The sequence below is a fragment of the Coregonus lavaretus genome (genome assembly GCF_964263955.1).
Source record: "Coregonus lavaretus genome assembly, chromosome: 22".
Lineage (NCBI taxonomy): Eukaryota > Metazoa > Chordata > Actinopteri > Salmoniformes > Salmonidae > Coregonus > Coregonus lavaretus.
In genome coordinates this window covers 29,070,101-29,097,271 of record NC_140009.1, presented here as the reverse complement: position 1 = coordinate 29,097,271, position 27,171 = coordinate 29,070,101, and the positions used below count along the sequence as shown (strand labels likewise).

The following is a 27,171-nucleotide window of genomic DNA, read 5'->3' as shown; positions in this document are numbered from 1 at the left end:
TTGCGGGGTATACATGGGTGTCTGAGCTGTGTGCTCGTCTTCAACTGACAGCTCGGTGCTTTCAACATGTCAATACCTCTCACAAAGACAAGTAGTGATGCAGTCAATCTCTCCTATTTTGAGCCAGGAGAGAGACACGTTATTGATAAAGCTGCGCTTTATTACAGACAGACCTATCCCATCTTAGCTACCGTTTCATCAATATGTTTTGACCATGACAGTTTACAATCCAGGGTTACACCAATCTGTTTAGTCTCCTCAAATTGCTCAATATCCACATTATTCATTACAAGATTTTGTTGAGGTTCAGGGTTTAGTCAATGATTTGCCCCACATACAATGCTTTAATAGTTGAAATATTTTAGACTTATTTCTTGCCACCCATTGCACGGCTTAAGACCTCGGCAAAAACTTCAAAATTAATTTCAGTTTTATCTTAGATTAATTTGTACCATTGTGAGAAAGTATTATGACCATGTTGTTGCTATGGTGGCTCAAGAGGGACAAACAGTAATATTGCTTTCTTCTCGCTTTTGAAGCGAAGGTCTTTAGCGAGTATGTGAGCACAGACTTTCGCCTAGCTGAGTTCTGCTAGGAGCAAACCAAACCTATGTATGAGGACGCCTTAAGACATCTACAATGCTGAAGATGGTATACTAAGGCAGGGGTTCCAAAACTCGGGGCCCCCCTTCCAGCATTGGGGAACATCCCCCCTGCACCACAATCCAGTATGGCAAATTAAATTACAATTCTTACAATCCAAAATGCTGTAGTATAGAGCCAAATTTACGACTAAGCTTCATTGTCCACATAAGAGGGGAGTGCAGTTAATCATAAAATGAGAGGTGATAGCCAAGCTTATCGCATTTTTGTTGTTGCTTACAGTTAACTTGACCTACGGATCTGTAAAATACAGTCACATTGAAATGGACTGTGCAACATGAAAAGCATATGAAGACAAAGGACACTTGTGTATTGCAAACAATTGTGTTTAATAATAAATGAAAAGTGTGCCTTGCCATGTATTGGGGGGAGGGGCTTGTATTGGAATAGATGGGGAGGGCTGTGTATACAAGAGGCGCTTGTATTGGAATGGATGGTGAGGGCAGATGTCTTTGGTCCAAACTTGGTGATAGTGGTAGGGAGGGGGGTATTGAATGAATTGGAGGGAGACAAGAGAAGGCACTTAAGTTTACAGTTGTCATAGGTAAACCATATGCTCAATATGTATATAACATACAAAATGCCCCATGTGAGCACAACACAATTATAGCTACATATATACAGTAAATATTCAGGAAAGAAAGAAAAAATTATGTAAAAAGGAAAAAAATGTTACTCAACCTAGAATAGATTATCCCATTGTAAAACAATCAATCATTTTTTTTATAGGCAGAGTAAGAAAAAAAGGCAGCAACTCGAACAGGACAACATGATCTCTTTGGCGATAACCTATCCAGATAGTTTGGAATGCTGTGAATGTGACTTTACATACATTTGGTAAAAGAGCAATTGAGACAGGCATCATTCATTCCCTATGAAGAATCAGTCTAGCTATTAACAAAATCAAACCTCAACAGGCCCAGCACCAAAAGGTAACAACTAGCAGTGTGTTGTGGAGATAAAATGCTCTGTACTGTAGTGCATGCATCTCCACTAATGTGCATTATGATTACTGAGACTATATTTACAGTGCAGATTTGAGATGAGGAACAATTAGCTGAAGGCTGGAAGATCTTGGTGTTGGCTACCAAGCCTTACCTGCTCAAGCACAGTCGCTGATACATGCCAAGTGATCTGCCCTACTGTATACACTGCACTTCCCCAGAATATTTGTAAACCACTGAACAAACAAACCAGAACTACATAATCTTTACGTTGATGTGCAATATAACAAAATAGCAAAACCAATAATTAAGACATTTTCCTCATGACCAAACTATACTCCTATAAAAAGGGGGGGGGGGGGGGGGGGGCAGTCAGACTAAGTTTCTCTCAATTCTTCTACTCATCGGTATGACCCTTTGGTACACAGAGGAAACAGCTAGTTTGTATGATCTTATACACATGCCTTGCAGCTTGACATGACACCACTCTGCTTTCGGTAAATGGTAAGCCATACCAAGCCCTATTTCAAAAGAGCATTCAGGCCTCTGAAAAGCAAAGCCCAAAAAGCAACATTATGCTACCAGGCAGTGTACAAGGGGCAACAATGAGCTATTTCTCCAGATTTTGTTCAGTTATTGTAGACATTACAAAGAATCTGAAATCCATGCATTACCATTTCAATTTGTCCCAACTCAGCAACCATAAAACGTGTTCGAAATAAGACCGAAACAGCATACAGAAATTTGATCCGATTTTTTCCTTCTCTAGGATATGATTAAGAGGAAAGTGAACATATCAAAAAGGACAGAAAGTTCCTACAGCTCACTTTTCAGTAATGTAAAAGATCAGAAGTGTGTGCGCTTAACACTGTCTGTGATGCAAGCATCTCTGCATTTCTAGAAAGGCAAAGGTGAAGTTGCACTGTGATACAAGCCAAGCATGTCAAGTGTGTGCTGTTTATGGTCCTGTCTGAGACACACTGAACATAAGTAAAGAATGAGAAGACCAAATAACACCTGAATAGATGTACTAACAAAGGGAAATCTTAATTCAGACCATACGTGAAGGGGAGTGTAGGTTCCTTTCTCATACCTGAGATTTGAGAAGTGGAATCCCACATAATAAAGTATGTATGTAATAAAGAAAAGGAGCCCTCTCCTTGGATTATACAATAACAATAGAGAGAAGGACAGGAAAACTATCCACTAAACAGTTCTGAATTTACATGTGAGGGAGGGAATAAACAACTGCTATCAGGCAACATCCAACATGATTACCTCTAGTTCACCTGCTAGTTCTGATTAACAACGTATTCATTGTACATTTCAATGAGTACATATTATTTACAGGAGCAACCAGTATATATGGAAAGCTCTAAACGAATAAGATACAATTATGTAGTGTTGATTGCATGCCATTGATGACAATCTCCCATCCATACTAGTGAAACCATAGTAAGTTTGTCATGTATCGTCTAAAATACAGAGCTGAAATGGTTTGATGGACTGCAAAAAACTTGCAACCTAAAGCAAAATTATATGAATTTGATGCTTGAGAAAAAAAACTAAAAGAAATCATAACAGATCAAATAAAAACACTACAAAATGCATATAAATCACTTCAGCCTCTGTGCTGAACTCCTCACCAGATAACACTGGCCTCTGAAATAGCAAAGATTAAATCACAGACTCACATGAGGGGACCTGGGTAGCTGCTATATCAACAGGCATGAGAAAATAGGTCTTAATAGCTCATTCTAAAGGATGGAGAAAATGGCAGAACATGGGTAGCTAATTTTCAAGTTAGGAGGATGAATGGTTGCCTATGGGTGGCACTACAGCTCAATTGACAAAATATGTAAACTTGTGTTCTATTCTTCATTGAGAGGAGTTAGTGGGGTGGAAGGGGCAGGGTATTGAGGGTGGAATGCCAGGGTTAGTAGGGGGTTTTGACAAATGGGCCAGGGAGTTCCGTGTCAGGGGCAGTGTGTCCTCGGAGGCCTTTGGGGCAGACCGTTATGAGAAGGGTGGTCTTGACGGTAAGAGGATGGAGTGGAGTTGGAAGGGCCTCTTGTGGAGTTGGAGGATTGTGTGGCAGTGGTGGTAGGATGGCTGGGGCTGTCGCCTTGGCCCTGGTTGCCCTGGTAACCCTGGGAACGGTAGCCTCCACGATTGGGGTTCCTGTCACGATAGGAGCTGCCATTATACCGCTGCCCACCAGAGTGGTACCCTGGGCCCGCCGTGTAACGCCTGTTGCCTAGGAAAGTCTGAAAGTTCAAGTTTAAAATCACTGTTAAATCACATAAAACAATCATATTACGTTGATAATTATTACTCCTAAGGAAACAACATTACTGAGAACTTAGTTGCATGTTTATGATTGCTTTGTGAGCTGACCGTTTTGTTTGGCTGAGTAGGGCGTCCTTCGTAGCTGGAGGGAGGTGGGGCTTCTAGGGACCCTGGGCCTGTGATGGAGGAGGAGGTGGAGCTACAGCGGGAGCGGCTGGAGTAACCCGTCTGAGGGTGGTACACTGATCAGAGAGGGTGACACGAGGGCAGGTGTTACCATAGAGATACATATTATTATTATACAAATATGTGTTCTATTTAATTCTGTGGCCATTCCTATCAAGGATATTGATTTATTTCCCTCTAAATAGCAATGCAATACTGTACTACCACAATGAGTTTCTGTGAGAAGATATCAATTAGAGAAGAACAAAGGACTGTACCTGATCCAAATCCTGTGATGCTTGTCTTCAGTGGATCAAGCTCGAAAGTGAACTTCACAGCTTTTCCCAGGTCTTCATCGAATTTACGTTCACTCACAAAGTGCTGCAAAAAAAGGAGACAAGACATATCATCACTGACCAGGAGTTACTGACTTGTCTTAGGTCAGATCATGGCTCAATTCCCACACAACACAGTCCCTGAGCCAGTGTTAATTAACAGTTGTACATTTGTCTTGACTATATTACTGTAAGTGTTATTACGGTAGTCAACTTACCTTTATGTCAGCGCGCAGCTCACTCAGTTGGTCCTCAGACATGGATGCCGATTGGTCAGTCAGCCTGCGGAGCTCCTCTGCTCTCTTTTGACGGCCATCCAAAATGGCCACTGAAACACAGATACACATTATTAGTTGACCGCTCACCCCATATTCAGAGGCCTTCAGTTGTACGGAGAGAAATCCACACAGAAGCAATATCATACTGAAACTTGGGACTAGGTATGTCCTCAATATCATAAGGTAAAGGGTAGGCCTATTAGTTGACCGGTTTCTACAAAATGGATCAGCTACAACACTGTATCCCTAAATAACTCCACAGGCTTTTCCTGGTGCTGACCATTATCAGGACGGAGGGGGGAAAATAAACACATGCGGAAACACAAACTCCCATATGCGGAAGAGTACTTTTTGTGTATCAGTTGCTAAGGAGATTCTCCTCATGAGGGAAAAAAGGGAAGAAAGCAAGTGTCATCCATTAACAGTAACACAGATCTAAAGGAGGGGAAGATATTAGGGCAGAAACTGGTCAATTAGAAGGAATGTTGGGTTTTTGTAACGTCAAAGAACTGCTCTAGTGTTCCCTCTCTTCTTCCCTCAATTCCCCACACACCTCAACACAAAGACAGCATTTAGTCTGCCTTGACAACTGACACTATTCACTTTTTCCAGGCTCAGAACACTACACTGTGCATTGGGAAGACGGAAAGAATGAGGGAAGAATCGCCTACAGTCTTGCTGTCATGTTTCACTACATAGAAGACTCTGGTATGCCTAAGATCCAAAATAACCCTGAGGAAATACATTTGAAGATCTCTATAGTTAGTCTATTTGGAATGTCCTAATTGTAGAGCTAACCCCATTTACTCGACTGGTCGATTGTTTGGTCGATAGGTTGTTGGTCGACCGAGATTTCTTTAGTCGAGCAGTCACTATTTATTTATATTTTTATGGTGCACAAAAAAGTTTTTGCTTTGTCATTATGGGGTATTGTGTGTACTTTGATGAGAAACAAACAATTTCATCAATTTAAGAATAAGGCTGTAACGTAACAACATGTGAAAAAAGTCAAGGTGTCTGAATACTTTCCAAATGCACTGTATATCTACAGAAATAAGACAGATCTGGCTTCTGTTGCCTGTGTGAGTGTTTGTTTAATAGCCTACTGATTCTGTGAGCGCGAAGCCTCATGCAACGGCAAAATGTCAGATAAAGCAATTTCACAGATTTGGCTGTAATAAAGGTTTTACAAAAATGTTTTCGTTAGAAGTAATACCAGTGTGTTCTAATTTATTTAGTGTATTTTACACTGCTCCAAACAGGCAGAAAAATTATATTGTAATCTAACGACACCGGTTTGTCACAAATAATATGCATGCAGCTCTCGCTCCTATACCCTCCTTTATCTTCATCTCCTTATTGTTATTACAATGATTATTATGATCATCATTATAATAATAAGTAACGTCGTTATCATTAGTAGGCTTGGTATAACCACCATCGAGCTTTAGGCCTAAGAGCGCATACTGTTTAGTCTTAATACCGTAACTTACTTAGGCCTATATTTCAATATATTGGCTACTGTATCAATCAATCCTTAATTCGTTCATGCCATCACACAGCATGAGACATTCATGCTTTGAAATCCAATCAAGCATTTTAGTTTTTAAATTAAATAAAGGGTGCTTTGAATAATTAGCCTGAACAATAAATAAACCGGAATTCACAAATACATGCAACTATTTTTAGTCTGCTGTAATAAAGGCTTTATATATATATATATTATTTTTTGTTGTTAGAACAGACTGTTAACACTTATTTATTTAGTGTTGTTTACACTGTTCCAAATGGTCAGAAAAAATGATAATATTGTAATCTAACAGCACACAATGCTCACGCAACGCTTGCTCCTATACCCTACTTTTTTCTTGATCTCCAGTAGTTTCCACAACTAAGTCAAATGTCTTCCACAGATCTGACTTCCCCTTTCCCTCCTGAGCAACCATTAAACAGTCCGTTTTCTTTTTCACGTCCTCCGCATCCATTTTGCTGTCGACATTGTTAGAGTTTGTTATAACCAAATTTCTTGATGTGATTATGATAGGCTATAGGTCAGGCCCTATTGGTCATATGCATGCGATGCTTACATGTTTCACGTAAAGAGAGCAAGGAGGAATAGGGAATGTTTTTCGTAAACAAATTAGGTATTTCGGTAACAGAACTTTTCAGTCACAAACAATTAAGAAACTAAATGACTGAAATGTTGCAGCTTCAGCACGAACAGCGCAATAAACATTTGCTGTGCTGTGGTGCCTTTTCGCTGCAGTAGGGAGAGCGAGACAAGCGCCAGACACAGCGCTGAGTACTTTGTGTGTCTTAATTATTGAATCAAACAGTGTGATTAAAGCATCAGACAAGCTCAGTGCATATGTAGTTGATATTATTCAAACACATAGGGTGTGTGTCTATATATGGAAAAATACGTTTAAACATTTCGACCAATTGATTGGTCGAAAGAACAGGACGACTCTCGATCAACCAAGATTGTTTTTCGTCGGGGACAGCCCTACCTAACTGGGACAGCCCTACCTAACTGGGACAGCCCTACCTAACTGGGACAGCCCTACCTAACTGGGACAGCCCTACCTAACTGGGACAGCCCTACCTAACTGGGACAGCCCTACCTAACGGGGACAGCCCTACCTAACGGGGACAGCCCTACCTAACGGGGACAGCCCTACCTAACTGGGACAGCCCTACCTAACTGGGACAGCCCTACCTAACTGGGACAGCCCTACCTAACTGGGACAGCCCTACCTAACTGGGACAGCCCTACCTAACTGGGACAGCCCTACCTAACTGGGACAGCCCTACCTAACTGGGACAGCCCTACCTAACGGGGACAGCCCTACCTAACTGGGACAGCCCTACCTAACTGGGACAGCCCTACCTAACTGGGACAGCCCTACCTAACTGGGACAGCCCTACCTAACTGGGACAAAGGCTTTCAGAAAAAAGAAACATAGTAAGAATAGAAACAAAGTATAATATACATTGAAGTCCAAATGCTAATTAAAAGGCATCGTACTCACTGGCCTCTGCTTTGACTTTGTCCATCTCTGTCAACAGTGTAACCTCTCTGTCCATTAGACTAAGAGAGCGAGGGGGGGGAGAGAAAGAGGAAGAGGGGGTGGGGAGGAGAGAAAGAGGAAGAGGGGGTGGGGAGGGGAGAAAGAGCAAGATATTAAATGACATGTTCTTTACTACGATAAGGGGATCATGATTCTTTACATTTCTAAGATAAGATAGTCTGTACTTTGATTTAGGCTACACTCACCATTTGTATACTACAATAACACTGATTAGCAATAGGCTGAAATAGATACTGGTGGTGGTTGTTGTAGAGCAGAGGTTAGAGCAACGCACCAGGCGGTAAATTAGTTAATAGACCAATAACAAAAATAATTCCCAAAATCTCTTCCAATAACAGCTAGTTTAAAGTTTCCCCTCCCACCCTGACCACTCCCAGACAGTCCTAGCAAAATTATTGCTTGTGAAATTGCTCTTGGCTATGAAGCTATTTGTTTCTTTTTGATCATTTTAATTAAAAACAAATTACAGTAAGGTACTTAGTTGTTACCCAAAAATGATTTGATATTGGGCTAAAAACAGCTGCATTGGACCTTTAAATCAAGGCTCCTAAATTGCTTAGGTAAACATTCTGCTTAACATAATGGAATTTGTGCTATGTTATATCCCACCATAACAAGTTAAATCACCAATTCAAGTTAATATTCCAAATATAAACTACAACTTTACAAACTAATGTAGTGGAGGTAATGTTGGTAGATGTACCAGCTCTGGAGCTCAGCAAACGCCTGCTTCATGGTCTTGATAGAGGAGTCCATCTCATCCTTGACCACCACTCTGTAGCGAGTGAGCGACACTGTGCATCTCTGCAGGTCCTTCACAGAGCGGTCAATGTTGGGCGCTGAGAGTCAAAGAACAGGGATAGACTAGACATCACCTACTGTCTTAGAAAAACAAAGCATTACTATTTTTGTTTTAAAGAAATTTGGCACTAACCAATCTTCTTGGCTCCAGACGATCCCTGTTGGTTCTCATCAGTGGTGAGCACAGCGGAAGTTGATTGCTGGGAGTTAGTTCTGGAACGGAACTTGTTGCCACGGGGAGGCTGGTGATTCCTTCCTCCTTGAGCATGGTGAGGGGTGGGGCTTGGGCCACTACAAAGAGAGTCTGCTTCCACAACTGTAAGGAGAAAGACACTGCAGTGTGATGTTTTCCGATGTGTAGGGGTTGGTTTCAACTACATGGAGGATTATCAAAAGTCTTGTACAGTCTCAACAATCAAAAGGTCGGCTGATGGATAAAGCCACGGAGACCTCTCCATATCAATACCTGTAATGTCCGACGTGGCAGGTTCAGAATCCAGCTCAGCTGCGTCCAAGGAAGCAGAATCCAACTGCTCACTCAGAGAGTCTAGTGAGTCTCCGTCCAACACGGAGCCATTGGCATGGAACCCATTCACAGCTTCCTTACTCTCCGTCTCAGAGGGTTGTGTGGTCTCAGCTGGAGCAGGCTCCTCTGCCGGAGGCTCTGGCTGGGGCTTGGGCTTCTTTTTCTTCTTGGGCTGGATGTTGAAGAATCAAAGTTGGATTTTAACCACTAGAATAAAACCTTACACAGCTTTTGAAGTTCATATATAATTCATATATAGCAATGGTTGAGCAGGTTGTAGGTCCTCATGACACAGACACCATATTTTCAGCTAGAGCTGCTGACTTCAAAGCAAAATAGGTGATAGGTGAAAAGAGAAAATAGATTTTAAAAAAATACACATTTCCTTTGACTAGCATTTAGAGTTTAAAAGTTAATTACATTTCAAGTTAGTGTTTTTTCCCCTCAACATATGGATGGGTCTGTCACTGGAAGAATATCTTTGGAACTTGTTTAAAAAAAATGCTGTCTCATAATCCTGTGAGGGATAGGCCGTACTTAAAACGTCATGACGCATGAAAATACATTTCATTCATACTCATGTTGCCCTTTCATATAGAATGCAATACCCTGCAGTATAGGCCAACATAAACAAGGTTACCTTCTTTTTACCAGTTACATTCCACTCCTTCAAGATTTCCACAGCACTACCTGAGAGGAAAAGGAAGTAATTATGAGGAAAGCTCTCTCCATAACAGCCTTGACCTTGTTCATGACACACAGACAACGTTTCACATTACAACAAGGAACACTCCTTGTTCTATAATCGGAGTCATGACTCATTCTTGAAATGCATTCTGTTACACCTAGAAGTTATGAATGACATGAGCTATGTACAAAAATTAACAGGTAAATCCACTCGATTGATGTGACTGCGTCATACATCAGGTAATTAGATGGTGACTGAATCCAAGAAACACAAGTTATACTTAATGTATGCAGTTTAAACCAGTGTATTCTTAGATTTGAAATAAAAAAGGTATTTTCCATTCATTTGATTATGGTGTCTGTTCTATATCACAACAAGAATTATCACTACGGCATTCCCATACCTTCTAGGAAAGCCTGGACGGCCTTATCAACGCAGTTCTCAAAGTGCTGCAAGACCAGAACTATCTCATTGTTGCTTTTGTTGGGAACAACGGCCCTGACAGCGCTAATCTGTGAAGAGAACAAATAAGAGAGAAATTAAGAAAGGAAAATCTTTAGCATAGTGATACATATCCCAAGGCCAAGGGCCTTCTCACCGAATAAAACCTACTAGCAAAAGAGGAATAGCACTTACTGTATTCAAATCAATGCAATTGGAATGTTGTTATGCCTAGAGATAAATAATTTGCAGTCCTTACCTTCTCCTTCATTCTCTCAAAAGTCCCTCCCTGGGACATAACCATTTTCAAGTTAGTGTCGAACACCATACCAGAGGTATCTGGGGGAAAAAGAGAGAAAAGATTGATTGAAAAATAAAGTTGATTTGGAATTTCTCATTGTTTTCTGCTGGACCCAGGTCTATTTGCAAAACAATTGTAAATGCATAGGCACATCATTTGCTAAACAAAACTCTCCCCATACCTAGTCATTCCTGGACATTCAAAGTTAGGCCTATTTGTGTTGAAAGTAAACCATGGCGGGGAACACAGGGATTATCATAAATCATGTGGAACAGACAGAAGAGGTGATTTACATGAAAAACCTATTAGGACCCAGATATTCCCTTAATGGGCGAATGTGACAAGATGCTTGATGACCTCTCAAGCAAAATATGTATACATTTAACAACTGTTTCAAGTTGCTTGAGGCCTAGGCCTAAAGATTTTACAACACCTCTAATGGCTTTATATAGGTTATGGGCTAGGACCAAAATGAACTGGCCCTAGAGCCATGAGATTTGGCTCAAGAAATCTTAGCATCTGGACTGGCCGTAAAGGACCCGAGATCTGCATTGAATTTGAACAGGTTATAACTGATGTACAGTTGTAGAAACAGAATGAGTCAGCAAAGCAAGGCCCCAAACAAACTAAGCTCAATGAGATGAGAAACAGCTGGGTTGCTGTGACCCAAATACATGTGGCATGACCAAAGAATGCCAGAGGACAGTTTTTTAACAATGACAAACTTTATAACAGAAAATGTTGTACTCTGCAAGTCAAAGACAGTCCTAATGGAGGGCTTCATTTCAGAAAGTTAATAAAATAGCCTAAACTTATTTCGGAGAAAAAAAGCTGGGACCCTTCTAAAGGCATCCCATCCAACATTGACTGCATGGATGTCATTTCATATTGCTGTCCATCTCTCTCAGCGATCCCCAGCTATTGTGTTTGAAAAGATCCATTCTAACTCAATAAGAGGTCTTGTAGACACTTGATGAATTTGCATGTCAAGTGCTGCTTCCTTAGCCTGGTGCCAGCTATGTTTGTGCTATCGTGTCAACTCCTTGTCATACCAAACATGATGTACCAATGTTTGACATAACAAGGAGTTGACATGATAGTTCAAACAGATCTGGGACCAGGCTACTGCTTCTTGCAGTGAGATACAGCAACACAACAAGTTAGAGCAGCAGACTAAACTTCCACCATTTACAAACACTTATCTAGGAGGACAACTTTACAAAGGGTCAATCACTTAGGCCAAGGGAGGGACTATAAAAATGAGTCACATTGACTTGACTGTATTTGAGATTCAACTTTACACATCTAAAATGCATTCTCACTAGTTATTGCATTTTCAATGCTAGTTAATCTGCTTTTAAAAACATAGCAGACTAATAGTAGCAGTGGGCTCCCGAGTGGCGCAGCGGTCTAAGGCACTGCATCTCAGTGCTTGAGTCGTCACTACAGACCCCCTGGTTCGATTCCAGGCTGTATCACAACCGGCCGTGATTGGGAGTCCCATAGGGCGGTGCACAATTGGCCCAGCGTCGTCCGGGTTTGGCCGGTGTAGGCCGTCATTGTAAATAAGAATTTGTTCTTAACTGACTTGCCTAGTTAAATAAAGGTTAAATAAATAAAAAAAGACATACCCTTCTGGCTGTTTTTCTTCGCCATGTTGTAACTCCACTAGTCCAAAAGCTATAGTAAGTAGGTCACAGCTGATAAGTGTCCCAGTGTATAGCTCTTCAAATAAAAACAAAAACAATATGCGCTTTTCCAGATATTCCGCTTGATCTTGTTTCCTAAGTGGAGACTTCAGCTCTTCATGTGTATAAATGTTCCTCCTTGATTTCTCCCTCTCAGACAGGAAGCCAACAAAGGCTCACAACTCTGGCAGTGGAAGGGGTTGGTGTAGGCAGGGTCAGATCAGGCCTCCACCACTTAGGCTTGGATTCAACTTTTCTTCTCCGTTCTCCACGAAGTTGATCCAATTCTGAAAAAAGGAGACAGGGAAATAAGGTTACTCTCTAGGGTTGATGTAATACGCACAGAGGATTAAAAACAGAGTTTCATGAGACGATCCAATGGAACAGACAAACACTAGTAGTTCGTAATGAATCTTGCTCCAACAAATGCACACAAAGGAAAATGGTTGTAACATTTAGCATATTCAGACAGAATAACTATTACATCGGTGCCGGTCAATTCCATGGTAATGGAATTACGCTTTGACTCAGATCTCTCTTTAAAACGAATGCAAAACGAATGCCAAACTAAAACCAAAATACAACTATGCACAAGGACTACTTTGAAAAATGTACACAACAATTCATAAAAACACGTTTACTGGAAGAACTGTGCAGATGCTAAATTTGGTTACAGAATTATGGTCAGATCTCCCTCAGTTATTTATGCAACCATGTTTTCCAAAAACATAAATATCTGCTCCGAATTAAGATTCAAAGATGTTTGCAGAAAGAATGGGGTGTCACCTATGACAGGATATCTTGAGTTTAAAAATACATTTTGGATATTGAACCACAGTAAGTGAAGTGAATTTACATCATGGGTCCCTGATCTGTACTATACAGAAATGTACAGGCTAATTATGGATATGAATATCATTCTCTTCAAGGTGATGCATCCTGAATAGGTACACAAAGGTAGACATATGGAATACCGTAAGACTTTTTCTAGCAGATGCTTTCTAAGAACCATTTCCATCCATTTGACCAGAAATCTAAGCCTATGCTTATTCCAAATGTTAGGATGGGAAATGGTTGAAATACATACACTACCAGTCAAAAGTTTGGACTCACCTTCTCATTCAAGGGTTTCTTTATTTTTACAATTTTCTACATTGTAGAATAATAGTGAAGAGATCAAAACTATGAAATAACACATATGGAATCATGTAGTAACCAAAAAAGTGTTAAACAAATAAAAATATATTTTATATTTGAGATTCTTCAAATAGCCACCCTTTGCCTTGACGGCTTTGCACACTCTTGGCATTCTCTCAAATAGCTTCATGAGGTAGTCACCTGGAATGCATTTCAATTAACAGGTGTGCCTTCTTAAAAGTTAATTTGTGGAATTTATTTCCGTCTTAATGCATTTGAGCCAATCAGTTATGTTGTGACAAGGTAGGGGGGGGGGGGGGGGGGGGGTATACAGAAGATAGCCCTATTTGGTAAAAGACCAAGTCCATATTATGGCAAGAACAGCTCAAATAAGCAAAGAGAAATGACAGTCCATCATTACTTTAAGACATGAAGGTCAGTCAATCTTCAAGTGCAGTCGCAAAAACCATCAAGCGCTATGATGAAACTGGCTCTCAAGAGGACCGCAACAGGAATGAAAAACCCAGAGTTACCTCTGCTGCAGAGGATAAGTTCATTAGAGTTACCAGCCTCAGAAATTGCAGCCCAAATAAATGCTTCACAGAGTTGAAGTAACAGACACATCAACATCAACTGTTCAGAGGAGCCTGTGTGAATCATGCCTTCATGGTCGAATTGCTGCAAAGAAACCATTACTAAAGGATACCAATAATAAGAAGAGACTTGCTTAGGCCAAGAAACACGAGCAATAGACATTAGACCGGTGGAAATGTGTCCTTTGGTCTGGAGTCCAAATTGGAGATTTTTGGTTCCAACCGCTGTGCCTTTGTGAGATGCGGTGTGGGTGAACGGATGATCTCCGCATGTGTATTTCCCACCATAAAGTATGGAGGAGGTGGTGTTGTTATGGTGTGGGGGTGCTTTGCTGGTGACACGGTCTGATTTATTTAGAATTCAAGGCACACTTAACCAGCATGGCTACTACAGCATTCTGCAGTGATACACCATCCCATCTGGTTTGGGCTTAGTGGGACTATCATTTGTTTTTCAACAGGACAATGACCCAACACACCTCCAGGCTGTGTAAGGGCTATTTTACCAAGAAGGAGTGTGATTGAGTGCTGCATCAGATGACCTGGCCTCCACAATCCCCCGACCTCAACCCAATTGAGATGGTTTGGGATGAGTCGGACCGCAGAGTGAAGGAAAAGCAGCCAACAAGTGCTCAGCATATGTGGGAACTCCTTCAAGAATGAGTAGGTGTGTCCAAACTTTTGACTGGTACTGTGTGTGTGTGTGTAACACACACACACAGTGGGCTCCAAAATGATTGGCACCCCTGACTGGCAATGCACAAACAATACTTATAAAAATATAAACAATATAATTATAGAGAAACTCAAAATACCAACGTGAGAAATACTGCACTTTATTAATGTTTCAATGGAACCAACCAAAATCATACAATTATTTCATACAAAATAAACGTCGCCAAAATCAAGGTTTCATAATTATTGGCACTCCTCATTTAGTACTTCACCATGGGTATGAGGTGCCTCTCCTTGTACGCATCTCTGTTTCGAAGCCAAACATGCTGATGCTGTATCTGACCAAATTTTGGTCTCATCTGACCAGAGCACCTTCTTGCAGTCATAATTGAAATGACGTTTGGCAAACTCCAAGCGCTTGCGTCTGAGTCTTGGGATCAGAAAGAGCTTTCTTCTGGCAACCCTTCCAAAAAGCCTGTGGTTGTGGAGTTGGCATCTGATGGTGCTTTTTGAAACCTGGTGACCCCAAGATGCCACCAAGGCCTGCAATTCTTGGGGATTTTGTTGCTTCTCTCACCATCCTCCTCCCGATCCTGGGGGGCAAAATGCATTTGCGTCCTCTACCCATGAGGATTTAAACTGTTCCATATATATTTTTTGTTTTTTATAAATTGCCCTGACAGTGCTCAGTGGTATATTCAATTGTTTGTGGATCTTGTAGCCATTACCAGATTTATGAAGGTCTACGACAATCTGTCTCTTTTGAACTGCCAGATCTTTTGTTTTCTTCAAGGTGTTTGGATGACAAAGGGATATTGCATGCATGTTACCTCATTTTTATACCCTAGTGAAACAGGAAGTGATGTAATGGCTCAATATAGTTCCTTAAGACTTAGATAAACTTAAATACGTGGAATTTAATTCCTGGTTTAATTTTGGTAGATGTTATTTACAATAATCTTTAAGGGTGCCATTAATTGTGAAACCTTGATTTGGTGTACATAGATTTTTAATTAAATCAATACATTATTTTGGTGGGTTCCATTGGAACATTAATATAGTACAGTATTTCTCACATGTTGGTATTTTGAGTTTCTCTATAATTATATTGTTTATATTTTTTAAAGTATTGTTTGTGCATTGCCAGTCAGGAGTGGCAGTCATTTTGGAGCCCACTGTATATACAGTGGGGAGAACAAGTATTTGATACACTGCCGATTTTGCAGGTTTTCCTACTTACAAAGCATGTAGAGGTCTGACATTTTTATCATAGGTACACTTCAACTGTGAGAGACGGAATCTAAAACAAAAATCCAGAAAATCACATTGTATGATTTTAAAGTAATTAATTTGCATTTTATTGCATGACATAAGTATTTGATCACCTACCAACCAGTAAGAATTCCGGCTCTCACAGACCTCTTAGTTTTTCTTTAAGAAGCCCTCCTGTTCTCCACTCATTACCTGTATTAACTGCAACTGTTTGAACTTGTTACCTGTATAAAATACACCTGTCCACACACTCAAACAGACTCCAACCTCTCCACAATGGCCAAGACCAGAGAGCTGTGTAAGGACATCAGGGATAAAATTGTAGACCTGCACAAGGCTGGGATGGGCTACAGGACAATAGGCAAGCAGCTTGGTGAGAAGGCAACAACTGTTGGCACAATTATTAGAAAATGGAAGAAGTTCAAGATGACGGTCAATCACTCTCGGTCTGGGGCTCCATGCAAGATCTCACCTCGTGGTCAATGACCTGAAGAGAGCTGGGACCATAGTCTCAAAGAAAACCATTAGTAACACACTACGCCGTCATAGATTTAAATCCTGCAGCGCACGCAAGGTCCCCCTGCTCAAGCCAGCGCATGTCCAGGCCCGTCTGAAGTTTGCCAATGACCATCTGGATGATCCAGAGGAGGAATGGGAGAAGGTCATGTGGTCTGATGAGATAAAAATATAGCTTTTTGGTCTAAACTCCACTCGCCGTGTTTGGAGGAAGAAGAAGGATGAGTACAACCCCAAGAACACCATCCCAACCGTGAAGCATGGAGGTGGAAACATAATTCTTTGGGGATGCATTTCTGCAAAGGGGACAGGACGACTGCACCGTATTGAGGGGAGGATGGATGGGGCCATGTATCGCGAGATCTTGGCCAACAACCTCCTTCCCTCAGTAAGAGCATTGAAGATGGGTCGTGGCTGGGTCTTCCAGCATGACAACGACCCGAAACACACAGCCAGGGCAACTAAGGAGTGGCTCCATAAGAAGCATCTCAAGGTCCTGGAGTGGCCTAGCCAGTCTCCAGACCTGAACCCAATAGAACATCTTTGGAGGGAGCTGAAAGTCCGTATTGCCCAGCGACAGCCCCGAAACCTGAAGGATCTGGAGAAGGTCTGTATGGAGGAATGGGCCAAAATCCCTGCTGCAGTGTGTGCAAACCTGGTCAAGACCTACAGGAAACTTATGATCTCTGTAATTGCAAACAAATGTTTCTGTAACAAATATTAAGTTCTGCTTTTCTGATGTATCAAATACTTATGTCATGCAATAAAATGCAAATTAATTACTTAAAAATCATACAATGTGATTTTCTGGATTTTTGTTTTAGATTCCGTCTCTCACAGTTTAAGTGTACCTATGGTAAAAATGACAGACCTCTACATGCTTTGTAAGTAAGAAAACCTGCGAAATCAGCAGTGTATCAAATACTTGTTCTCCCCAGTGTGTGTGTGTGTGTGTGTGTGTGTGTGTGTGTGTGTGTGTGTGTGTATATATATATATATATATATATATAGATAGTGGGAAAAAAAGTATTTAGTCAGCCACCAATTGTGCAAGTTCTCCCACTTAAAAAGATGAGAGGCCTGTAATTTTCATCATAGGTACACGTCAACTATGACAGACAAAATGAGAAAAAAAAAATCCAGGAAATCACATTGTAGGATTTTTTATGAATTTATTTGCAAATTATGGTGGAAAATAAGTATTTGGTCACCTACAAACAAGCAAGATTTCTGGCTCTCACAGACCTGTAACAACTTCTTTAAGAGGCTCCTCTGTCCTCCACTCGTTACCTGTATTAATGGCACCTGTTTGAACGTGTTATCAGTATAAAAGACACCTGTCCACAACCTCAAACAGTCACACTCCAAACTCCACTATGGCCAAGACCAAAGAGCTGTCAAAGGACACCAGAAACAAAATTGTAGACCTGCACCAGGCTGGGAAGACTGAATCTGCAATAGGTAAGCAGCTTGGTTTGAAGAAATCAACTGTGGGAGCAATTATTAGGAAATGGAAGACATACAAGACCACTGATAATCGCCCTCGATCTGGGGCTCCACGCAAGATCTCACCCCGTGGGGTCAAAATGATCACAAGAACGGTGAGCAAAAATCCCAGAACCACACGGGGGGACCTAGTGAATGACCTGAAGAGAGCTGGGACCAAAGTAACAAAGCCTACCATCAGTAACACACTACGCCGCCAGGGACTCAAATCCTGCAGTGCAAGATGTGTCCCCCTGCTTAAGCCAGTACATGTCCAGGCCCGTCTGAAGTTTGCTAGAGTGCATTTGGATGATCCAGACGAGGATTGGGAGAATGTCATATGGTCAGATGAAACCAAAATATAACTTTTTGGTAAAAACTCAACTCGTCGTGTTTGGAGGACAAAGAATGCTGAGTTGCATCCAAAGAACACCATACCTACTGTGAAGCATGGGGGTGGAAACATCATGCTTGGGGCTGTTTTTCTGCAAAGGGACCAGGATGACTGATCCGTGTAAAGGAAAGAATGAATGGGGCCATGTATCGTGAGATTTTGAGTGAAACCTCCTTCCATCAGCAAGGGCATTGAAGATGAAACGTGGCTGGGTCTTTCAGCATGACAATGATCCCAAACACACCGCCCGGGCAACGAAGGAGTGGCTTCGTAAGAAGCATTTCAAGGTCCTGGAGTGGCCTAGCCAGTCTCCAGATCTCAACCCCATAGAAAATCTTTGGAGGGAGTTGAAAGTTCGTGTTGCCCAGCGACAGACCCAAAACGTCACTGCTCTAGAGGAGATGGGCCAAAATACCAGCAACAGTGTGTGAAAACCTTGTGAAGACTTACAGAAAACGTTTGACCTGTGTCATTGCCAACAAAGAGTATATAACAAAGTATTAAGAAACCTTTGTTATTGACCAAATACTTATTTTCCACCATAATTTGCAAATAAATTCATTAAAAATCCTACAATGTGATTTTCTGGATTTTTTTTCTCATTTTGTCTGTCATAGTTGACGTGTACCTATGATAAAAATTACAGGCCTCTCATCTTTTTAAGTGGGAGAACTTGCACAATTGGTGGCTGACTAAATACTTTTTTTCCCCCCACTGTGTGTGTATATATATATATATATATATATATATATATATATATATATATATATATATATATATATATATATATATATATATATATATATATATATATATATGCATGCCTTAATTTCTCAAAAATATAGCTTCTTAGCTTTCATTTGACAGCCAATCTGATATGCTCCTATAAACTTCACGTTGGTGCTCATGGATCCTTTTAGATGGAAATGCCTTGACGTCAAGCCTATAACTAGGCTATTCTAGGGAAAACTTATAGAAATGTAGACTGCTATTAATGTGCATTGTCGCGAATTTTGAAAATAGTCATGCACATCCACAAAAAAATCAATTTCCTTTGCGCATAAGTCATAAAACGTCATGAAAAACAGATTTCAATAAATCACTGTCTGGCACAACATTCTAGACAATCTGCATTCAATATTGTAATTGGCAGCAGCATATTTTCGGTTTGGTTCAAATGCATGGAGAAGAAACCTTTGAATCATGATTTAGTTTAGGCCTAGTTCCTCTGGGTGAATTAAACCTGACCTAAACAGCAAAGACAAACCAGGAGTGGCTTCGGGAGAAGTCTCTGAATGTCCTTGAGTGGCCCAGCCAGAGCACGGACTTGAACTCAATCTAACATCTCTGGAGACCTGAAAATAGTTGTGCAGCGACGCTCCCTATCCAACCTGACAGAGCTTGAGGATCTGCATAGAACAATGGGGAAAAACTCCCCAAATACAGGTGTGCCAAGCTTATAGCATCATACTCAAGAAGACTTAAGGCTGTAATCGCTGCCAAAGGCACTTCAACAAAGTACTGAGTAAAGGGTTTGAATACTTGTGTGAATGTGATATATTTCCACATTTTTCTAAAAAACATTTTTTTGCTTTGTCATTATGGAGTATTGTGTGTAGATTGATGAGGGGGAAAAAACAATGTAATCCATTTTAGAATAAGGCTGTAACATAACAAAATGCAGAGAAAGTGAAGGGGTCTGAACACTTCCCCGAATGCACCGTACTTAAAATGTTTTACCGTTTTCTTTTCTTTTTTTTGCATTGTTGTGAAGGGCCCATTAGTAAGCATTTCACTATTAGTCTACACCTGTTTACGACGCATGTGACATAAAATTGTATTTGATCCTTGAGAACCTTGAACACCACCCTCAGTAAACTGTGGAGTCATTTATGGGCCAGCTGTTTCCCACTTAAGGTTTCACTTTCTGACCCAGCAGTCCTGGAAACTGTGCAAACCCACACCCTTTTCATTATCTCTTCACTCACACTTACTGCATGGCATGCCACCACAGTACACCACACCTCTGAACGACAAACATGCACACTTTCAACAAGTGACGCCAGTGTGCGCACAACCATGTTTCAAGTAAGCCAAGACATTGACACATTGTGTTTATCAAGAGGGATGGTGCTTGATTCCCCAAGAAGGTTACACATCATGTGTTGATTTAGGCAAAACACTGAAGAGGATCAGGCAATATAAAATATATAAATTGGCCTACATTCTAAAAACTGAATTTGAGAGTAGCAAATTGAGGAAACTGAAATAAGATGTCCACTTGAAGCGAATTGACAAGGGTCATCATAACTCAAGATGTTGGCAACCCACTGTCTTGTGATGTGAACAGCATTGTTAGTTCAATCAGTCACTCTTACAGACAATGTGTCCTGCAGGGCCTAGATTCAGAAAACTCACAGATAAAGGCGCAATCTGCAACTTTGACCTCAGATAAAAAAAGTGTAGCCGTGTTGATCAAAGTTGTTAGGACTTCAGAGATGACAGATTATACCACCTGAAAGACTAAACAACACCAGGCTGTGTGTTTCGTAATGGATAAATACATTTTCTGGACAACTTTGTAGTTTGTTGTGTAATCACAGGACATGACACACCGATACAACCAAACAAACCACGCATTGGGCATGAGACACGCATTTAACCCTCTTCACACGCTTACAAGCCACACCTTTTATTTCTCACACATTGAAAAAAGTATTGCTTTTATTTTCTAATTATTCCTGTGTATATATTCAGTGCGTTTAACTTTTCAACTGTGCCTGCAAATAGCCTGGAAATTGGAGCACATTTGCCTGCAATTCTACATCAAGAGCATTGCAACTGCAACATTCGCAGTTTCCCACTTGGAGGGCCGTTCAAGTGAAATTTCCCGCTGGGAACTAGGAGCTTCTGATAACTCTTATAGCATGTGAATGTGGCATATATCCACCAATTGAATTTGCCCAGATCCATAGGCTACGTTAAAATCGACTCGTTTGGTAATTGGCAATTTAGCTCTAGGTTCTTTAGGCTTTAACAAAAAAGCAGCATCCAGAATGAATTTAGGTAGAGTGACCTGATTTGTCCAAACAGATTGTGAACCCAAATGTGTAACTTATTCTACTGGGTGGACAATACATTGAAAGATAATTTGGGTTGGGTGTAGGGGCAGATTTAAGCTATATAGTCTTCAGGAGATTTTATCAGTTTAATTTATTTGGTCTTTCACAATAGCTTATGTAAGCCTAAGTCAATAGAACAGTTCCCGTCCCCTACAATGGGCTAAAATATAGACTAATTAGTGTGCTTATCTCAGCAATAACACTACCATTATTCCCACTACTTTGACTATTTAACTTCTTAGCAATTTTGAGGGTGTAATTAGGCTATTTGAAATCTGATATGCCAATTTGTCACTGAAAATACATGTACTTAAAAAAAAAAAAAGTTAAAGGGCTATGCATTTTTGTAAGCATTTATGGACAGAATATAGGCTAAGTCATAAAATGAGAATAGGCTATATTGAAATGCCCCTTGCCTCCAATATCCTGATTTGACATTTTAGCTTCTAGGTAGAAACGGTAGGCATAAATGCAAAAGAGCTTGCCTACGTAGACGGCAAGGTTTTTGTAAAATCAGCCTCAACCACCTGAAATTGAATATCAATATTTTCTTGAATGTGGGCTAATTCTGTAGAAATCAAAATGTCACAACCATTTACAAACCCTCAGTATTTAGGAAACACAGACCAGGGGTGGGCGGCCAACCCTCTTGGAGAGCAACAGCTAACTGCCAAAATAAAATGGAAACACTTGAGTAAATGAGGGATAAAGTATATTGGAAGCAGGCGCTTCCACACAGGTGTGGTTCCTGAGTTAATTAAGCAATTAACATCATCATGCTTAGAGTCAATTATAAAAATGCCCAGTTGCCCATTATTTTGGCTAACATGGTTAGAAGAGATCTGTGACTTTGAAAGAGGGGTCTCAAAGGAGCTTAAAAGGGTGTGTGTGTGTGTGTGTGTGGGTGTGTGTGTCAGTAACCAAATTTCAACCCAATTGAACACTTACTGGAGATTCTGGAGTGGCCCTGAGACAGTGTTTTCCACCACCATCAACAAAACACCAACTGATGGAATTTCTCGTAGAAGAATGGTGTCGCATCACTCCAATAGAGTTCCAGACACTTGTAGAATCTATGCCTGTTCTGGTGGCTCATGATGGCCAAACGCCCTATTAAGACACTGCTGGCATTTCCTTTATTTTGGCAGTTACCTGTACCTCTAGGCTGGATTTTCTATGGTCCTATTTTAAAGTGATAGTTCACCTAAATTAAATACATATTTACATTTTGGTTTATTATAGACAAGGACAGACTGCAATCCATCCTATGGTTAGCCACCAAAACCGTTAATATAATATGTTATGTCTCCCATATGGGAGACTTTGAGCGGTTCTGACTGTGTTCTCTTCCCTTTCACTCTCTTATCGGAGCCGAATTTAAATGTCCAGTTTCACACCCCACAATTCATGAAAAAATAAGAAATATTTTCATAGAATTGAAACAATACCACTTTTTCTTGGTTACAGACGGAATAAATAACTGTGCTTAAAAACTAAAGTTGTAAGAAGTCTACACATATTTGAATGGCATCTGTGCGCCGCTCAGCTGACATTTTGGAGATAATTGTCGGCAGTTACACAACCAGTCAAAGTTTGGACACCTACTCATTCAAGGGTTTTTCTTTATTTTTACATTGTAGAATAATAGTGAAGACATCAAAACTATGAAATAACACATATGGAATCATGTAGTAACCAAAAAAAGTGTTAAACAAATCAAAATATATTATAGATTTTATAGTCGTCAAAGTAGCCACCCTTTGCCTTGATGACAGCTTCGCACACTCTTGGCATTCTCTCAACCAGCTTCACCTGGAATGTTTTTCCAACTGTCTTGAAGGAGTTCCCACATATGCTGAGCACTTGTTGGCTGCTTTTCCTTCACCCTGCCTTCCGACTCATTCCAAACCATCTCAATTGGGTTGAGGTCGGGGTTTGTGGAGGCCAGGTCATCTGATGCAGCACTCCATCCCTCTCCTTCTTGGTAAAATAGCCCTTTCACAGCCTGGGAGGTGTGTTGGGTCATTGTCCTGATGAAAAACAAATGATAGTCCCACTAAGCCCAAACCAGATGGGATGGCGTATCGCTGCAGAATGCTGTGGTAGCCATTATGGTTAAGTGTTCCTTGAATTCAAAATAAATCACAGACAGTGTCACCAGCAAAGCACCCCCACACCAGAACACCTCCTCCTCCATGCTTTACGGTGGGAACTACACATGGAGATAATTTGTTCACCCACACCACGTCTCAAAGACACGGCAGTTTGAACCAACAATCTCAAATTTGGACTCCATACCAAAGGACACATTTCCACCGGTCTAACGTCCATTGTTAATGTTTCTTGGACCAAGCAGGTCTCTTCTTTTTGGTGTCCTTTAGTAGTGGTTTCTTTGCAGCAATTCGACCATGAAGGCCTGATTCACAGTCCCCTCTAAACAGTTGATGTTGAGATGTGTCTATTACTTGAACTCTGTGAAGCATTTGTTTGGGCTGCAATTTCTGAGGCTGGTAACTCTAATGAACCTATCCTCTGCAGCAAAGGTAACTCTGGGTCTTCCATTCCTGTGGCGGTCCTCATGAGAGCCAGTTTCATCATAGCGCTTGATGGTTTTTGTGACTGCCCTTGAAGAAACTTTCAAAGTTCTTGAAATGTTCCGTGTTGACTGACCTTCATGTCTTAAAGTAATGATGGACTGTCGTTTCTCTTTGCTTATTTGAGCTGTTCTTGCCATAATATGGACTTGCTCTTTTAACAAATAGGGCTATCTTCTGTATACCACTCCTACCTTGTCACAACACAAGTGATTGGCTCAAATGCATTAAGAAGGAAAGAAATTCCACAAATTAACTTTTAACAAGGCACACCTTTTAATTGAAATGCATTCCAGGTGACTACCTCATGAAGCTGGTTGAGAATATGCCAAGGGTGTGCAAAGCTGTCATCAAGGCAAAGGTTGGCTACTTTGAAGAATCTCAAATATAAAATATATTTTGATTTGTTTAACACCTTTTTGGTTACTACATGATTCCACAATCTGGACCCCTTTTTTCTAAAATTAGCCGCTAAAATTGTCGCAACCCCTATTACTAGCCTGTTCAACCTCTCGTATCGTCTGAGATCCCCAAAGATTGGAAAGCTGCCGCGGTCATCCCCCTCTTCAAAGGGGGTGACACTCTAAATCCAAACTGTTACAGACCTATATCCATCCTGCCCTGCCTTTCGAAAGTATTTGAAAGCCAAGTTAACAAACAGATCACCGACCATTTAGAATCCCACCATACCTTCTCCGCTATGCAATCTGGTTTCCGAGCTGGTCATGGGTGCACCTCAGCCACGCTCAAGGTCCTAAACGATATTATAACCGCGATCGATAAAAGACAGTACTGTGCAGCCATCTTCATCGACCTGGCCAAGGCTTTCGACTCTGTCAATCACCGCATTCTTATTGGCAGACTTTTTGCAACTGCACTTGAAGAAACTTTCAAAGCTCTTGACATTTTCCATATTGACTGACCTTCATGTCTTAAAGTAATGATGGACTGTCATTTCTCTTTGCATATTTGAGCTGTTCTTGCCATAATGTCGACTTGGTCTTTTACCAAATATGGCTATCTTCTGTATACCACTCCTACCTTGTCACAACACAACTGATTGGCTGAAACGCATTAAGGAAATACAAAAAAGTATTTGATCCCCTGCTGATTTTGTACGTTTGCCCACTGACAAAGACATGAACAGTCTATAATTTTAATGGTAGGTTTATTTGAACAGTGAGAGACAGAATAACAACAAAAAAATCCAGAAAAACACATGTCAAAAATGTTATAAATTGATTTGCATTTTAATGAGGGAAATAAGTATTTGACCCCTCTGCAAAACATGATTTAGAACTTGGTGAAAAAACCCTTGTTGCCAATCACAGAGGTCAGAGGTTTTTTGTAGTTGGCCACCAGGTTTGCACACATCTCAGGAGGGATTTTGTCCCACTCCTCTTTGCAGATCTTCTCCAAGTCATTAAGGTTTCGAGCCTGACGTTTGGCAACTCGAACCTTCAGCTCCCTTCACAGATTTTCTATGGGATTAAGGTCTGGAGACTGGCTAGGCCACTCCAGGACCTTAATGTGCTTCTTCTTGAGCCACTCCTTTGTTGCCTTGGCCGTGTGTTTTGGGTCATTGTCATGCTGGAATACTCATCCACAACCCATTTTCAATGCCCTGGCTGAGGGAAGGAGGTTCTCTCCCAAGATTTGACGGTACATGGCGCCGTCCATCGTCCCTTTGATGCGGTGAAGTTGTTCTGTCCCCCTAATGTTTCCACCTCCATGTTTGACGGTGGGGATGGTGTTCTTGGGGTCATAGGCAGCATTCCTCCTCCTCCAAACACGGCGAGTCAAGTTGATGCCAAAGAGCTCCATTTTGGTCTCATCTGACCACAACACTTTCATCCTGTTCTCCTCTGAATCATTCAGATGTTCATTGGCAAACTTCAGACGGGCCTGTATTTGTGCTTTCTTGAGCAGGGGGACCTTGCGGGCGCTGCAGGATTTCAGTCCTTCACGGCGTAGTGTGTTACCAATTGTTTTCTTGGTGACTATGGTCCCAGCTGCCTTGAGATCATTGACAAGATCATCCTGTGTAGTTCTGGGCTGATTGCTCACCCTTCTCATGATCATTGCAACTCCACGAGGTGAGATCTTGCATGGAGCCCCAGGCCGAGGGAGATTGACAGTTATTTTGTGTTTCTTCCATTTGCGAATAATCGCACCAACTGTTGTCACCTTCTCACCAAGCTGCTTGGCGATGGTCTTGTAGCCCATTCCAGCCTTGTGTAGGTCTACAATCTTGTCCCTGACATCCTTGGAGAGCTCTTTGGTCTTGGCCATTGTGGAGAGTTTGGAATCTGATTGATTGATTGCTTCTGTGGACAGGTGTCTTTTAAACAGGTAACAAACTGAGATTAGGAGCACTCCCTTTAAGAGTGTGCTCCTAATCTCAGCTCATTACCTGTATAAAAAAGACACCTGGGAGCCAGAAATCTTTCTGATTGAGAGGCGGTCAAATACTTATTTCCCTCATTAAAATGCAAATCAATTTATAACATTTTTGATATGCGTTTTTCTGGATTTTTTTGTTCTTATTCTGTCTCTCACTGTTCAAATAAACCTACCATTAAAATTATAGACTGATCATTACTTTGTCAGTGGGCAAACGTACAAAATCAGCAGGGGATCAAATACTTTTTTCCCCCCTCACTGTAAATTCCACAAATGAACTTTTAAGAAGGCACACCTGTTAATTGAAATGCATTCCAGGTGACTACCTCATGAAGCTGGTTGAGAGAATTCCAAGAGTGTGCAAAGGGTGGCTATTTGATTTGTTTAACACTTTTTTGGTTACTACATGATTCCATGTGTTATTTCATAGTTTTGATGTCTTCTCTATTATTCTACAATGTAGAAAATTGTAAAAATAAAGAAAAACCCTTGAATGAGTAGGTGTGTCCAAACCTTTGACAGGTAGTGTATATGAAAGTGCCAATATTGTACGGTCACCAAGTATGATCATAGTATTCTTATAACTGTAAAATAAATAAGTAGTTTATAATTTGACTGTTAGGGCTGTGACGATCTTGGAATTTCAGGTGTTGGTGATTGGCGTGACATTTATACGAGTCATCGGGAGGGGCCGACGGGGTGCATTCCATGCGTCATCACATTTGCAGAGTTACGTAAGACAGCTGACTATTCCTAATGTGATTAGTAA

At 40.9% G+C, this 27,171-nt stretch overlaps 1 protein-coding gene across 1 annotated transcript in view; it reads right to left on the bottom strand.

Moving 5' to 3' along the window:
- Positions 1-974: 974 nt before the first annotated feature.
- LOC311149866 (spermatogenesis-associated serine-rich protein 2-like) overlaps positions 975-27,171 on the bottom strand; it is a 40,037-nt gene continuing 13,840 nt past the window's right edge. The window contains exons 2-13 of the mRNA XM_084187106.1: positions 12,155-12,498; positions 10,482-10,561; positions 10,185-10,293; positions 9,734-9,783; positions 9,034-9,265; positions 8,701-8,883; positions 8,470-8,605; positions 7,707-7,765; positions 4,615-4,724; positions 4,340-4,442; positions 4,005-4,138; positions 975-3,874 (exon numbers count right to left, since the gene is read on the bottom strand). Of these exons, the coding sequence (XP_084043232.1) occupies positions 3,584-3,874; positions 4,005-4,138; positions 4,340-4,442; positions 4,615-4,724; positions 7,707-7,765; positions 8,470-8,605; positions 8,701-8,883; positions 9,034-9,265; positions 9,734-9,783; positions 10,185-10,293; positions 10,482-10,561; positions 12,155-12,179 (1,512 nt within the window). The 5' untranslated portion in view covers positions 12,180-12,498 and the 3' untranslated portion in view covers positions 975-3,583. The remainder of the gene's footprint in view (positions 3,875-4,004; positions 4,139-4,339; positions 4,443-4,614; positions 4,725-7,706; positions 7,766-8,469; positions 8,606-8,700; positions 8,884-9,033; positions 9,266-9,733; positions 9,784-10,184; positions 10,294-10,481; positions 10,562-12,154; positions 12,499-27,171) is intronic.